Here is a 14,150-nt window from a genome sequence, read left to right as displayed (position 1 = left end):
ACGTTGTTAGATTGAAGTGATGTTTTACCGCGTCGTCATTTTGTCTGTTTCATTTGAGTTTGATTTCTTTCCATGGTGTGCCCTGCAGGTCTTTATTATCTCGTGTCATTTCGCTGTCATGTTTTTATTTAGTGGTTTTGTGACTCATCAAGACAAGCATGTTGATTTTATCTCTTGTGGTTCGTTCATTGATTGAAATCTCCTGTACAAAAAAAAAAAACGTGTCACTGAGCTGTTTTCCCTCTGTTTGCTCTCCCAGACTTGTCGTTCATCACGACTTGGCCTTTCCTGTGGAAGGTGTCCGCCATCACGCTGGTCAGCTGTCTTCCTCTCTACATAATCAAATACCTGAAGCGCAAGTTTTCACCTCCGAGCTACTCCAAGCTGTCCTCGTGAGCCAGACTTGGATTACCTTGTTTTGTAGTTTCGTGCTTCACTGAGCGCTCCGTTTTCAGCACTTTTTTTACTCACTGAACCTCAGTGATGGGCAAGATGACCTGTGGAGGAAAAGCAACACCCTGGAAAAATGGGAAGTTAGGAGAAATGAAAAACAATCTTCTTCGGATTATGTCACTGGGATCTTGGGATGACTTGAAAAAAGAAGCACATAAAAAAAAGACTATGAAAAGGATGGAGGAGGAGAGTGTGATGTGTCACTGACTGCACCGAGAAGGACTCAAAACACTTGACCTCATTTTGTTGGGAAACGGTCAATCTGCCTTCTTTTGCTTGAAAACATTTCAAACAAATCAGCTTCAAGTGTCATTTTATACACTTCTGATGCATTATTTCAACGTTTAACCTTTTATATGTGGACTTCAGACTTTTTTTAAGTGTTATTTTTTATTCTAGGTATTAATTCCGGTTGCTGGCATGCATCTGTGAACAGTGTTGAGTTGTGTGAAGGGATATTACAAAAAAAAAAAAAGGTCTTTTGTTTTTAATCTTTTCCTACATTACTGTAAATAAAAGCCTTTACGTGCAGGTTTGGCTGCCACTGCTGTCAATGTAAACCTCATCAACTCTTGTACAAACATGCATTAGAAAACAAGACAATTTTACGATGACATTCACAAAGAAAATGCTTGAACTCGCTTCAAAACTGAATCTCTGTGCATTTCGCTGCTTCACGTCCTCGAGACATCATCAGACATCACCCTCTCCGTAGTATAAAACCAGCACTCCATCGCCACGTTACATGTATTTTCCGCATATCTTGGCCTTTGATTATCCTGCATAATTTAGCATTTCTGATGTCTGACGGCAGCCATCGGTCCTCCTGTGCCCACGTGGCAGCTCGATTCGTGCCTCATTATGATGTATCTTAAACGTACCGAAGACGCGTCTCACAGCATTGGATGTAAAGCAATCAGACAGAGCGTTTGTTTTTGTTACCTCCGTAGCCAGATCTGTAACCTCCAGGAGCCTGAGTCCTGCTGCTGTTCTCTTGAAGATCATTTCTTTTACGGTAAAACTACTTTAAAGTCACAGCGAAGGACCCTGAATCGCTGTCAGCTGTGTATTTTTAGGCCTTTACTGACAACACGACTCCCCCCGGGAGGCCTCTGTGTAACTTTGTCCTGTAGCAGACATTCAGCTCTTTTTTTCTTTTTTTTTTAAAGGAGGGATGAGTTTTATCATTCGCTCTGTGTACTGTAGGTATCAGGCACGTTGTGAGCACAATGGAATAAATCAGATGGAAGAGAGTTTTCTTTCAGTAAACAGGGTGAAGTGCAGTCATGTTTATCAGCTAGGTTGTCATTCTGTGAATCATATTTGAGTTAAACTCAGTTTGATCATTCCTGAACATGGTTGTGTTCATTTCCAAACGTGGCGACCGAACTGTGAAATGTGGCTGCGCTGCAAGAGAAAAAGAGAAATAATGGCTGTTGGAGGAAGAGCCGGTTGCGGCTGCGACACTTTAATGCAAATTGCATTTAGCGTTTATTACATTTCTGATTTCCTTTCTTATGAAAAAGCGATTCCAAATGTTGAGTCCTGTGTTTTCTGTTGAGATCTCTGTTTCTGTGTGATGTCGTATGAACTTTTTTCTTTCCTGTGAACTTGCTTTCCATGTCCTACACTGGGATTTCTAACAAGCTGTCTGTTATTTATAATATTGTTATTGATTAATGAATAATAAAAAAGAACCAATAGATGCCAACTGGAGTTATTTTTTCTCTGTCGACAATAACTGGAGATGTTTCAGGTTTTATCATTGTGAAGTTCATCTGTTGGCCACCAGATGGAGGTAGAGACTAAAACCACATCAGAAGAGGATGGCGCTCAAAATTAAAGGAGCATTACAGTAAATTTTACAATAGAAACTTCCTATTCTTGTAACACTTCAACAGATAAAAACAAAATACTCGTTCAAATAAGTTCATTGTAGTTGTCAAACAAAAACTGAAAAGACAATGAATACAAATCTTGAAAATGAGTAAATTAACAACTAAAAAGTAAATCTTACAGGGATTGTAAGTGTTATCAAACTTTAGAGATATATCTTCAAGTTTAGTTCATGAAAATAAGCTCAACATTTTAAAGACAAGAACCTTTGTCATTGATATGTGTTTAAGGGAATTTAAAAAAAAAATACTTTGTAGATGGAAGTCAATATTTTGAGATACTATCTCATTATTTCGAGATACTATCTCAATATATTGAGATAGTATCTCATTATAATGACTTACAGGATCTTTTTTTCCCATCGAACTGGCAGAAATGAGCTTTCATAAGTAAACGTTTGTGCAAAACAGTATTTTTATTTGTTTGTCTTCACATGTGCAGGAAAGGAGCAGATGTGACATTTAAAAAACCTTTTTTGTGGAGAAATCATATCAGAAGCAATAATTCAAGGTAGAATGGGTGAAGGAGATCTTTAAATATTGCAGCCTTACTGTTGTTGTTAGTAAGTATTAAACACGCATTTTCGTACAGTAAAACGAGACATGTTTTACTGTAATCAGCAGCGGTCATGGAGAAAACAATGTGTTATCAATTTCTCGGCGCAGAGGAGGGAGTTCCCTCTGACCTATGATGAATGTGATGGTCCGATGGCTTTAACATGTTAAGAAATGTTCTCTTTTATCCGCTCGTGTTCTTTTTGAAGCCGCTCCTCCGCGCAGGAGAAAAGAAAAGCTCGACCATAGGTTGCATTAAGATGAAGGCGATGGTGGTTCGCGGTTAATGTGCTGCATGAGGAGCTGTGATGGAGCGGATAATGTTCATGTGACCGGTGATTGATTGTCTGAACAGTAGGCAGTTTGTCTTTGTTGGGCTGATCTTCTCTTCGTGTAGAGTTCTTGAATTCATTTATGGCGTCCTGGTGAAACAGTGTAATGTCGACATCAGTCTGGGTCTTGTTTCCGTGTGTACTAAGAGATCTTGAGAAGAAAAAGAGAGATTAGTAGAATGTATGGATTTAACTTTTCATGTAACACGTGACACAGATATCACAGTTTTTTAGGCGACATTTGCTCCTGAGTGAGGCAGGAAACAACAACACCAAGGCCCAATCCTGACTCGTTAATATCTGTTTCCAAGCTAATGTTCTGCTCCAAACCCTTGGTTCTGCTATTCGTGTGGATGCCATCTGACATGCACCACCCACCCAAACACTGCTGAAGATGGAAGAAAAGTTTGGATGATGGGACCTTCATGATGCAAAACAAGTTCAGCTCCCGTCCACTCTGTCAGCCAGGAGACGGGGAAAAGCCTTCAAGTCAGGACGTCGTCTGTTGAAAGGGCTGAAAAAGCATCTTTTCAAATACATTCGATAGCTCGTCCCCATCCACGTCTCATGTTTGGGAGAATGCTGCAAGACTTTGTTTGAAGCTCCGAAAATGTTTAGTGGACTGAAGAAACTCCACCAAACTTTCCATCAGCATGCAAAGAGGTCTCGAACCCACAATTGTGCGTGATATGTTTTGGCGTTGTCAAGGTAAATCGATATTTTCGCAAAGTGCCGTCCGGTTCCTGTTCCTACCATTTTGGGCCCTGGAGCGAGCACTTACCGCGGACGTCAGCCAAGTCAGTGAGGGTTCAGGGCTCAAGGGCTCGGGACAGAAGCTGGCATCGGGTAAATACGCTCATACGGAGAAGAATGAGGAGTTTTAAGTGCTCGGTAAGTTCAGGGATCATTCAGCTCGCTCTTGAAGACGGAGAGAAGAAAAAAAATGGTACAAGTTATGATGGAAATATACTTCCCGTACAAATCACATCATGCAGAAAGTTGGTGCTCCGGCAGAAGGTTGAAGAAGTTGGCAGTAATTGCTCACTCATCCATTAAACACTGACGTTTTTAACATTTGGAGTGCCGTGCTGTAATTACAATCCATTTGGCCTGAAGAATACGAGATTGTGACGACTGAAGAAGCCAAAATGATGTTCTGTATCGAGACCGATCCTTTCGGTTTAGTTATCAGAGCTCTTTTATCTAAATAGTGTTCCCAGTTTTCTGTCCCTGCAGCGCTTTGACAGTCAGATGTGTTCATCCAGACTCGTGTAAAAACCTGCGTGAACCTGGACTGCAGAGCCAACAGCAGGAGAAGCTGCTGCACGCTCTCGTTTCACCGCGAAGGTGCAGAAACGCGTCAGACGAGCTGTTAGATTCATCTGTGACGACTCCATAACTCCATCTGTCATCTGCCCTCCAGGATGAGACGTTCGAGAAAAAAACACTTCCAGCCCATAAGTGGGAGACAAAACCCTTACGTGGCATAAATTCAGATGTGTGGAACATTTGCTGAATTGTATTCTCTCTTTTTTTCACGTTTTTTTAACTTTTTTATCCGCCGGGAAGAGACCTGCCATTACGCCATTATGCTATCTTGTTACCGAGCAGCTAAGTGGCTTCTGCAGCCATATTCCATCTGACCGAGCTGGTTATACAAAAAAAAAAATAAAATAAAAAAAAATTCCACAGCACCCTGTTTGAATAAAGAAACAACAACCAGTAGAGATAAAGTTACTGGTGGTGATTTTCCCCTCGACTGGCTTGATGGGGGAGTTAAGATGAGACTGTTCCACTCTCCGGGGGTCCAGCATCCCATCATTATACACAAACCAAATAAATAACAGTTTCAAATGTTGAATTCCTCTCGGATGATGAGTTTGAGGACTGTCAGTTTGGAGTATTAGAGATAAATGTTGGCAATCCAGTGTTCCTGCAAAAACACGTTGAAACTTTGCTTTAGTCTCAGTTTTTCTGTTTCATGTCGCCGTGCTTGTGTTCTGGTCGGGTCAAAGCACTTAAAGCACTCGATCAGGGTCAGGAGGAGGCTTAAAATACCTGCCTGCCTCGGTCGCCACAGACATGGGCAGGAAATATCAGCAGGATTTGTTTTAAGAAAAAAAAATAATGAAAAAAATACTGACTGGAGATGTCTCGACTTCTCGTTAAAAATATATGTTTTCTGTCGCCACAAACATGGCTGGAAATTGTCCTGAGGTCTGCTTAAAAATATCCAGCGGTGTCATCGCTCCGCTGCCAGCGTTTGGTTTGTCCATTCTGGGCCACTGTAGAAACACATGGGAGAGAAATAAGATCATTCTAAGGTAACGAAAGCACAACAGTTCTTATTTTGAGGTGATTATACATTAATGAAAACATAATTATGAGCGTTATATATCATTTCTGCAGTCGGGCCCATTAAATACTCCACACGGGACCTTTGAATTACACTTCAGTGGCTTCAGAGTTGTTTTAATCAGAAGAGAAGGATCTTCATTGATTAGTTATAAACAAACAAACTCTCTTTGTTTTCAAGGACGATACTGTTTTATTTTGTTTAAAGGTGGCGGACCCTGCCACCTTTCTAGTTTTCAGTGTTCTGGGACCTTGTTGTCCTCTGAGAACAACTTGTTTATTCCATTACGTAAAAACTGAATATTTCTGATTTGTATTATTACCTCATTTATATTGCAAATATTAAAATGCTGAGTTTTGAATTTCTCTTCTCCAAAACTACAAAGCGCCCCTTTAATGTGGTAACAAAAGGGTTAAAGCATTTCAAGGTTTAGGGTTTTTCACAGTTCATGTTTTCAGCGCGGAGGGCTCAGACTTTCAGATGCTGTCAGTAACTATCCCACACTTCCAACTGATTTCAGCTGCGTCGGCCTCTTTTCTTCATCTCAGCTGCTTTAAGTGCTTCAGCCTGAAGGTCGACATCTCTCTTGCAAATATTTGACACTGGATCCTCCCGCTGGATGATTGTTTGTGGACACGCGGACGCTCATTTTCTGTCTCTCGTCTCGATTCTAAACACTTTCTCTTCATCTGCGTCTTTAAACAGTCAGTCAGAGCAGATGAAAGTTAGTTTCTTTAGACCAGAGTCATATAAACTTCCTCCTGTCAACAGACGCTCCACAGGCCTGACTCAGTGTGCACCACAGCAACACGCCGGCCTGTAGTTACCACCCTCCCCTGCACTTACACCAGCTCCATTCTTGATTTATGGAAACGACCTTGAGCACGTGGAGCGCTGTGCAGCCGTGACCGACAGCCGAGAGATAGTAAAACGCCGCGTGCCTCGGGGAGCTGTCGCTCGGTTGTTGTGCTCGAGCTTTCGCGCCAGCTCCGAGACCGTTAGGGAGAGAAAATGAGCTGTCCCGGCCTCCCTCGGCTGTAACCAGGCGACGGGCCTGCACAACAGGAAACAGAGCAGGGGATTCCGTCAGAGCAACCGAGAAAAAAGGAGAACATTGATGGGAGACAGGAAGTCTGACTGTAAGAAAGAGCGGGGTGTGGCGTGGCATGGCGAGGGGGGTCACTGCTCCCCTGACACCAAAATATCCGACTTAAAGCTGCAAAAAAAGAGAAGCATTTCCACTCCCTCGTACCTCAAACAGACCTTATATAAACGCTCTGCTGATCAATACCTGTGACTCATTGATCGTGTCATCAGATGGTGAGACTTCTGGCCTCCAGACCTCAACATTTCATTCCAGCACACTCACAAAGAGGCGTTATTCATGCAGTTTCTTTTTTGTTTTGGTTTGTTTTTTTTATGTTACGTCTTCACAACGTTTTTGTTTGATCTCAGCTCAAACTACCTTTTCTTTTCATCTCTGGTGTCTCTCCAGGCCACCGTACACTCTGCCAAAACAACCTCCAAAAGCTTTCTCTCTCTTTTTTTTTTTTTTTTTTTTGCAGGAGGCTGCAGATTACTTAACGTCCCCTGAAGCCCGTCTTCTGGTCACAGCCTGAACTCGACTTGCGGTCGCGGAGAGACTATTTTTAATGTTTTTATTATTCTACATCAAGAAACACTTTATAAAATAGCTGTTATGAGCGCACATATGGTGAGAGAGGGGTGTGTGAGCGGCCTCAGAAAAACACAAAGAAGTACAGTAATAATTTCTTCACTTTCCTCCCAGTTCAGTTTTTTTTTTCCAAAACAAACAGGTGATTCAGCAGCACGGAGGCCAGCAGCTTTTGGGGCCCGGTTGTTTCTTAGTTTATGAATAACTTACGAAACTGTCCAATGTTCCGTCGTGTTTTTGTTCAGACACAAATAAAGCCAGCCTGCTGGATTCTGAGGGTTAGAGCGGTGGAAAGAAAAGCGAGTTGAGGTCTTTTCCACCTCGCCGTGGCCAAACCACGTCATACCGGGCAGAGTATTCTCGGAGTTTGGCAGCGGACGCACGTGGGATGGCAGATGACAAAAATGTGTGGGCTTGTGACAGTGAGACCACCTCCCCCCCCACCGGCCCGGCCCGGACACCTCACCCCTCCCAGACTCCAACACTGATGATGAGCCGGGCAGAAGTTGGGGAATGCAGAAGATGATCTACAGTCCGATTGAATTAACAACGTGATCGTGACGGTCGTCGGTCCAAAAAGATTGCGACACGAAGGATTCATCGTGTTGTTTTTTCTGCTTGTGCTGCCCTGTTAGCTCCCAGTGATGGTCTCACTGTTTGAACCTGCAGTAATGTGACACACTCACATGCAAAGCGTCCTAAATCTGTAGTCGAAGAGGAGCAGCAAAGTGTGCCACAGTGTCTGCTCACTTGTTTCCTGGTAACGAGATGTTCCCCGAGGATCGCTCCGAGCTGAAATCATCCGAGTTGCTCAACAGCTGCCCTGTGTGTCACTGCCTCGAACCCTCCGAGCTGTGGGTGAAAGACAGTCTTTGTACTAAAGAGCAAACTCACAGTAGCTGAGAGTCTTATTTTCACTGTCCCCCAGCGGTTTGAGCTCTCACTTTAATAATAATAAATAATGTGGACCTGTGGACGTGGTTACAGGTGCAACGGAGCACACTTCTTATCTTCTAACAACAAAAGGCCTTCAAACACTTCTTCTTCCCAGCCTGGAGTCATGTTCCGCTTTCACTCGATCCATCCATCGTTACATGTGTTTCAGATGTGAACAAAAATGTGTCAAGTCAATGACGTCACATGGGAACCGGATGTTTTCAGTGACAGAACTTGTCTATTTTAGCAGGTAGCTGATAAGCTAAACGTGTCAGCGTGCACCCCGTCTAAAGCTTGTGCATGAGCTCCATCACGCGTTGAAGGTTAAAATAACGTCTTTTCAAACCAGTGTGGGATCTCTGGGCTTCAGTAGACTTGAATTAAGTCATTTGAGCTGTATGGAGCCTTTTTTTACCTTGTAAAACTTCAGCTGTTTTGCTGTGAAGCTCCAGAAATGTTTCCTGGACTACGAGACTTAAAGGGATATTCCTGCTCTAACACATCATGACACCAAGTAAGGCTCCTTGACAAGACACATATGAACTTTGATTGCATTTCCATGGAGTAATAATCGTACATTTTCATCCTCGAGCTACAGAACTCTACTGCACTCGGTAATCAACTCGTCAGGGCTTCCCCACAACGATCAAGCAGCTGCAGGAGAGTGGTGAGCTGTGTTCACTTTTCAGTAGAAACCCGGCTAAGTTAGCAGATGTTTGATGCCTCGAACTTTGTGCTGGGACTGTATTTGTACTGTTGCTGAAGTTTGGTGCTGTTCTGAGCATCATTTGTGGCTACGAGTGGCTTTTTGATGGTGGTTTCTTGCTGGAGGCATAGACTGCATTGTTATCGTGCGGTCTTTTCCGAGGATGCTAAAACTACAAGCTAGCAGTCAGAAAACTTGATCTCGCAAGGGGGGTCATGTTGTGTTAGACCATGGATTAAATTTACGCCACCATATCACTTTAACGCAACTTTCCATCAGCACGAGGGTGAGTAGATGATGTCTGAATTTTCGCTTTTGGGTGAACTGTTCCTTTAAGCCTCCAGCTGTGTGGACAGATATTTAATCATTAAGACGATAGATTGAAAAACTCTCCGACAGTCACGTCAAAGTGCTTTGAAAAGAAAACGTTTAAATGTCATCTTTTTTTCCCGGCCTGCGTTGAACGAGCTCGTTGATTTGCAGTTTGCTTGTGAAGTCTTGCGAGCCGTGACTTCACTCGGACGTCGGAGCAGCTGCAGTGTTTCAAAGATTCGGCGTCTGCAGCTTGTTGATATCAAAGTGAGTCTTCTGCTCGCCCTGCCATGTCTGCATCATCGTCGCGGGACGTCGGTGTTGTTTCTCATTATCTAATGTTCTCTTCTCTTCAGTTGTGGCTCCGGACTCATCCGGTCTGCAGAGGCCTGTTCTCAAGGTGTCCACTAACCAGCACCAGGCCCGGCTGGAAACACTACGAGGCCCCGGCTCCGCCCTGACGTAGAAGGGTCCACGGCTCAATCAGCAGCGGAGCTATTTATTAACTGCAGACGGGTGGAAGTGTTTACTGCAGCACATGTTTCAGTTACGCATAACTGTGGAGAGGCACCCCCACCTCCTCTCTTACCCCAATTAGACCCTCCTCACCCCCTCACCCCCTCACCTCCGCCCCCCCTCAGCCCCATGAGAGATTTCCATGAGGTCAAAGAAACGAGTGGAGTTCTTCGAATGACTGGGGAGCCACCGAGCCACGTCTCCATGATGAAACAGGCAGCTTGGATTTCACAAGTGCCGTCACTCCCTCAGATTCTCTGCTGGAGGGGGGAGAGTGGCTGCCAGCGAGAGCCCAGTGGGTGAGGAGGGAATATGGAGGAGAATCAGGAGCTGATCCCGGAAACAGGGGGAAGGAGGCAAAGCTGGATACCTGGTTTATAGCAGGCAGTTTGCACCTTGATGCAGAAACAGTGAGGGGTCGAAAAAAAACCTGCACGCTGTAAAAGATTCACTGAAGCATCTACATCTGACTTTACAAGACTTGCTTTTATGTTTTTTTTTTTCATTTTGTTTTTTGCAGATTTTCTTCTTTATTACTTTCCACATTATAATCCAATTTGAGACACCAAGGCGGCTTTTTTATGTTGGACGCTCAGAACATGTAAACAAACCCAGAGAGCAACTTTTGTCCCACTTCACTCCGGACAAACATCCCAGAACTGTTTGATAGAGGGATTTTTTTTTAACTCCACTTCATCCTCTGACTTTTCTTCTAGCGCCACCACGAAGTCGACACAGTCTCCCTGGATTTCAGCCCGTCTCAGGTACACCTGCTGGAAGTACAGCGAGATGATGGACGGCAGCTTGCAGACACCGAGCTGCCGGTCTGAACCTGTAGCTGCACAGCTCCAGATAATCTGGTGATATTTTGCAGATCCCATCGAGTTCCTGATGGGCGGATAAAAAAGGAAGTGAACATAAATGGCTTTGTGGGGGAGTGTAAGTTACATCATTGAGAAAAAAAAAAAAATCTTTATTTATAACAAACACTGGATGATGTCTCTCTGTGATACAGAAGAGAAACCGTGTTGATGGTGCAGATGAGTCTCACAGCCTGAGGTGAGAAGCTGCTCTGTAGTCTGGTGGTGCAGCAGCAGATACTTCTGTATCTTCTGTCAGACGTCAGCAGGGTGAACAGACTGTTGCTGGGCTGGGTGTCGTCTTTTGGTCTCCTCTGTGCTCAGAGTTATGCAAGCTGACCCAGTTTTGCTCCGAAGTGAATCCCTTAAAGACTTTTTTAAGAAGCACGCCTCAAGATAACCTCACATGATTGAAGACACTCCTTCAGACCCTCGAGTTGTAAAAACAGTCGAGGACACGCGTGTGAACGCTCCCTGGCTGCGACTGGCAGAGGCCTAACGCTCCAACACCACCCGGGATCACACCAACTAGGGCCACCTGATAAGATGCCGTGCTGCAGTAATGTAGCTTTCCATCTCCAGGGATAGACAGACTCTTAGAGAGCCACCATGTGACTATTGTCATCACAGAAACCGCGGCTCTGCTGCCAGCTGCTGAAAGGTCCAGACCTGCCAAAGATAGCAGCAACCCTGCCTGCATGGGACGAATAAGTATACACTGACCGCAGAGGGCGGCCTATGAAAAACCCTATGAAGACTCTCAGTTCAGCGTGTCAAATGACTGGGTAGAGGACTTGATTTTTATATAGTGCTTCTATGCAAGTATGGATAATTATGTGTTTTGTGCCCCGCAGACGTGCAGTCTGTCAGGAGGAAGTGGAAAAGCAATTATTTGCCTTTGCAATAACTTCAAAACCCCGTGAGACGCCACATACAACATCTAAAGGGAAGTTTTATGTTTTATACGACGCAGCGCTCGAGCTCCGAGTTCTGGCATGTTTGCCTCACCTGTCCTCATGTCGGCTGCTCCAGCTGCAACCTGAAAAAAAAAAAAAAAAACCCGGCAAAGCCTCTGAGCGAACATCCGTCTGCTGTAAGCGAGTGATGAATGGCTCTTTCAGGGTGAAAATGGCAGCAGTTTAATGTAAAACGCTGGTGAGGATTAGTGTGCACATAAATCTTGATTTAGGCGAAGCCCATGTGCAGTGTCTTGCATCAGCACATTGATGAACTCCTTTGTGGAAGATGCCAAGACGAGCAGATCCTGTAAAATGGGTGGAAACTGTAGATTAATGCTGCTCGTGTTCATTAAGCCACTCGTGCATCATGGCGACGTCGTTTGAGTTACACAGTTTAATTCAACATCTGTCATCTAACAAATGTTTTATGCTGTGTTGTGTCACTTTTTCTGCTGTTTGTACTCAGGAGGACGCTCAGCCTGGCTCTCATGCTGCAGCAACATATGGAGGCTCACTGCTGCCAGATACAGAGAAGAAATAAAGATGAACACTAAACTTGATGAATGACCCAGGATATATTAGTCATGTGAGATTAAAAAAAGTGTGGCATTAAAAATTCCAATTATGAGATAAAAACATTTAAATCAGGAGATTAAAGTCATAATTATGTGATTACGAAACATTTAAATTATCAGATAAATATTTGGTAAAGAAATTAAGAGATACACTTGCGCCTTTTATCCAATAAATTTGACTTTTGATGTAATAATTGCCACCTCTTATCTCACAATATGAAAGTTTTTATTGCAAAATTATGACTTTTTATCATCATCTTAATTCTGGAAATTAAACCCAAAATACATTTTTGAAGATTTGCAAAAGCAGCCTGCAGATGACCAGTAACTGTGAGTAACTGTTGGCCAGAAAACACAATGGTGCCGCGTCTTATTGTCTTAAATGATCCAAGTTCAAATGTAATAACAGTATCACTGAAAAGATGCTGAAGTCACTTTCAGTTCTGTGTTTTGGACAAAATATGTTACTGAAATTACACTTTACTGTTGAGCTGGAAAAACTTTACACATGCTAGTTGTGATGTGGGTTTACCTTTAAATGTTTTGCATGAATGAAATGTGGCATTTACTGAGCTGTATTTTAAGTTTGGCACATTTTAACAGATTCTTTTTTTCTCATAATTTTGGCTTTTTATGTCATTTTTATGGCTTAATGTCTCATCATCATAACTTTTTGTGTCATTATTTTACTTTTGTCTCAAAATTATGAACTTTTATTTAATTTTAACCATTTTTTATGACTTTTAATTTCATAATTATTACTTAATATCTAACTTTTTCCAGTATGTTAACTTTTTATCATTTTTTTTACTATTTTATATGTCTAATTTCTATTGTTTATTAAATGTTATAGCTTTACCTATATATATATAATATATAGGTAAATATGTATATAATTTTGAATTTTGCCTCATAATATATTACTTTTATCTGATAATTTATACTTTTTATCAAATCATTTTACTATGAATTTTTATCTCGTAACTCTGACTTTCTTTTTTTTTACTTTAAGTTTTTTCTTGTGTTTGTTTGTTTGTTTTTCTGATTATCTGGCAGACCTGAGCTTCCATACCACGCGCTCTGGAAGATGTTTTCTCTTCAGTCGCTGGAGGTTTGCCTTCGTCTCTCCCATGCTGGCGCTTATTTTACTCATCTCGCAGCCTTCGGGCTTCACTGCCAGCTCTGTTTAATTGGCCTCCGATGCCTCTGGAAACTCCAGTGTGAGCGGGAGAGAGAGAGAGAGAGGCAGAGAGGATCTCCACCGGACCCATCTGGTGGTCGGCCGTGTCAGATGCGTCACAGCGCGGAGGGGCGGCGCGTCGCCACCGAGGTGATCCCCGAGTTTAAAAGCGCAGAAGTCCTGTGTGCGCCGGAGCAGTGCGTCACAGCCAGCCAGCAGCGCCAGGATCCCCCGAGTCTGGTGTCTCAACACCGCGACCAGAATAGACTTTCTGAGAGAACATCAGTCATGATCCACATCCACGTGTTTTAATCTTTCTCTCGCAGATTTTTTGTTTCCCACTTTGGATTCTTCTTTTTCAAGTTTTTTTTTCCATCCCTCTCTTGTTGTTGTTTTGTTTGCGGCGACACAGCAGGAGAGGATCCAGAGCAACAGCTGTGGTGGGGGGGGGGACTATATAAACTCCGCTATATGGATACGGAATCGCTCCCATCTGCAGCTGAACTCAGAGTTTGATCTCAGACGTTTCTCTCTCTCGCTCTCTCTCATTCTCTCCGCGCAAAGAAAGAAAATGAAATCTGCTGAAGAGGGTGAGTTTGACTTCTTATTCATTACAGAAAGTGCAGTGAGGCTTTGAATGTGGCATGTACTAACCTCTCCCCATCGCAGTTCAACACTTCACACCCCGATGAGAAACAGTATACTGTGGTTTTATATTGAATCAGGGACTTGGCTGCACTCTCCTCCCAGTTGAATGTCTGTATTCAGCCTCAGTATTAAAGCAGCCATGGAGACACTCAGCGCGCCCCTCCCTGATGATTTGGTCCTGGTGGGCGTGGC

At 43.3% G+C, this 14,150-nt stretch overlaps 2 protein-coding genes across 4 annotated transcripts in view; both read left to right on the top strand.

Annotated features, from left to right (window-relative positions):
• Window positions 1-2,164, top strand: part of atp9b (ATPase phospholipid transporting 9B) — a 41,492-nt gene extending 39,328 nt beyond the window's left edge. The window contains exon 29 of one of the 2 annotated variants that reach the window (XM_037093051.1): window positions 260-2,164. In XM_037093051.1, the coding sequence (XP_036948946.1) occupies window positions 260-396 (137 nt within the window). In that variant the 3' untranslated portion in view covers window positions 397-2,164. The remainder of the gene's footprint in view (window positions 1-259) is intronic. The other variant, XM_037093052.1, reaches the window with a different exon arrangement.
• Window positions 2,165-12,028: 9,864 nt separating this feature from the next.
• The window catches only part of nfatc1 (nuclear factor of activated T cells 1), a 48,490-nt gene continuing 46,368 nt past the window's right edge, over window positions 12,029-14,150 (top strand). Inside the window, exons 1-2 of one of the 2 annotated variants that reach the window (XM_037094032.1) lie at window positions 12,029-12,141; window positions 13,187-13,900. In XM_037094032.1, coding sequence (XP_036949927.1) covers window positions 13,882-13,900 — 19 coding nt within the window. In that variant the 5' untranslated portion in view covers window positions 12,029-12,141; window positions 13,187-13,881. The remainder of the gene's footprint in view (window positions 12,142-13,186; window positions 13,901-14,150) is intronic. The other variant, XM_037094033.1, reaches the window with a different exon arrangement.

The sequence above is a fragment of the Acanthopagrus latus genome, chromosome 3 (assembly GCF_904848185.1).
Source record: "Acanthopagrus latus isolate v.2019 chromosome 3, fAcaLat1.1, whole genome shotgun sequence".
Classification (NCBI taxonomy): domain Eukaryota; kingdom Metazoa; phylum Chordata; class Actinopteri; order Spariformes; family Sparidae; genus Acanthopagrus; species Acanthopagrus latus.
The sequence above is the reverse complement of the archived record's forward strand: the minus strand, read 5'-3'. Positions and strand labels throughout refer to the sequence as shown.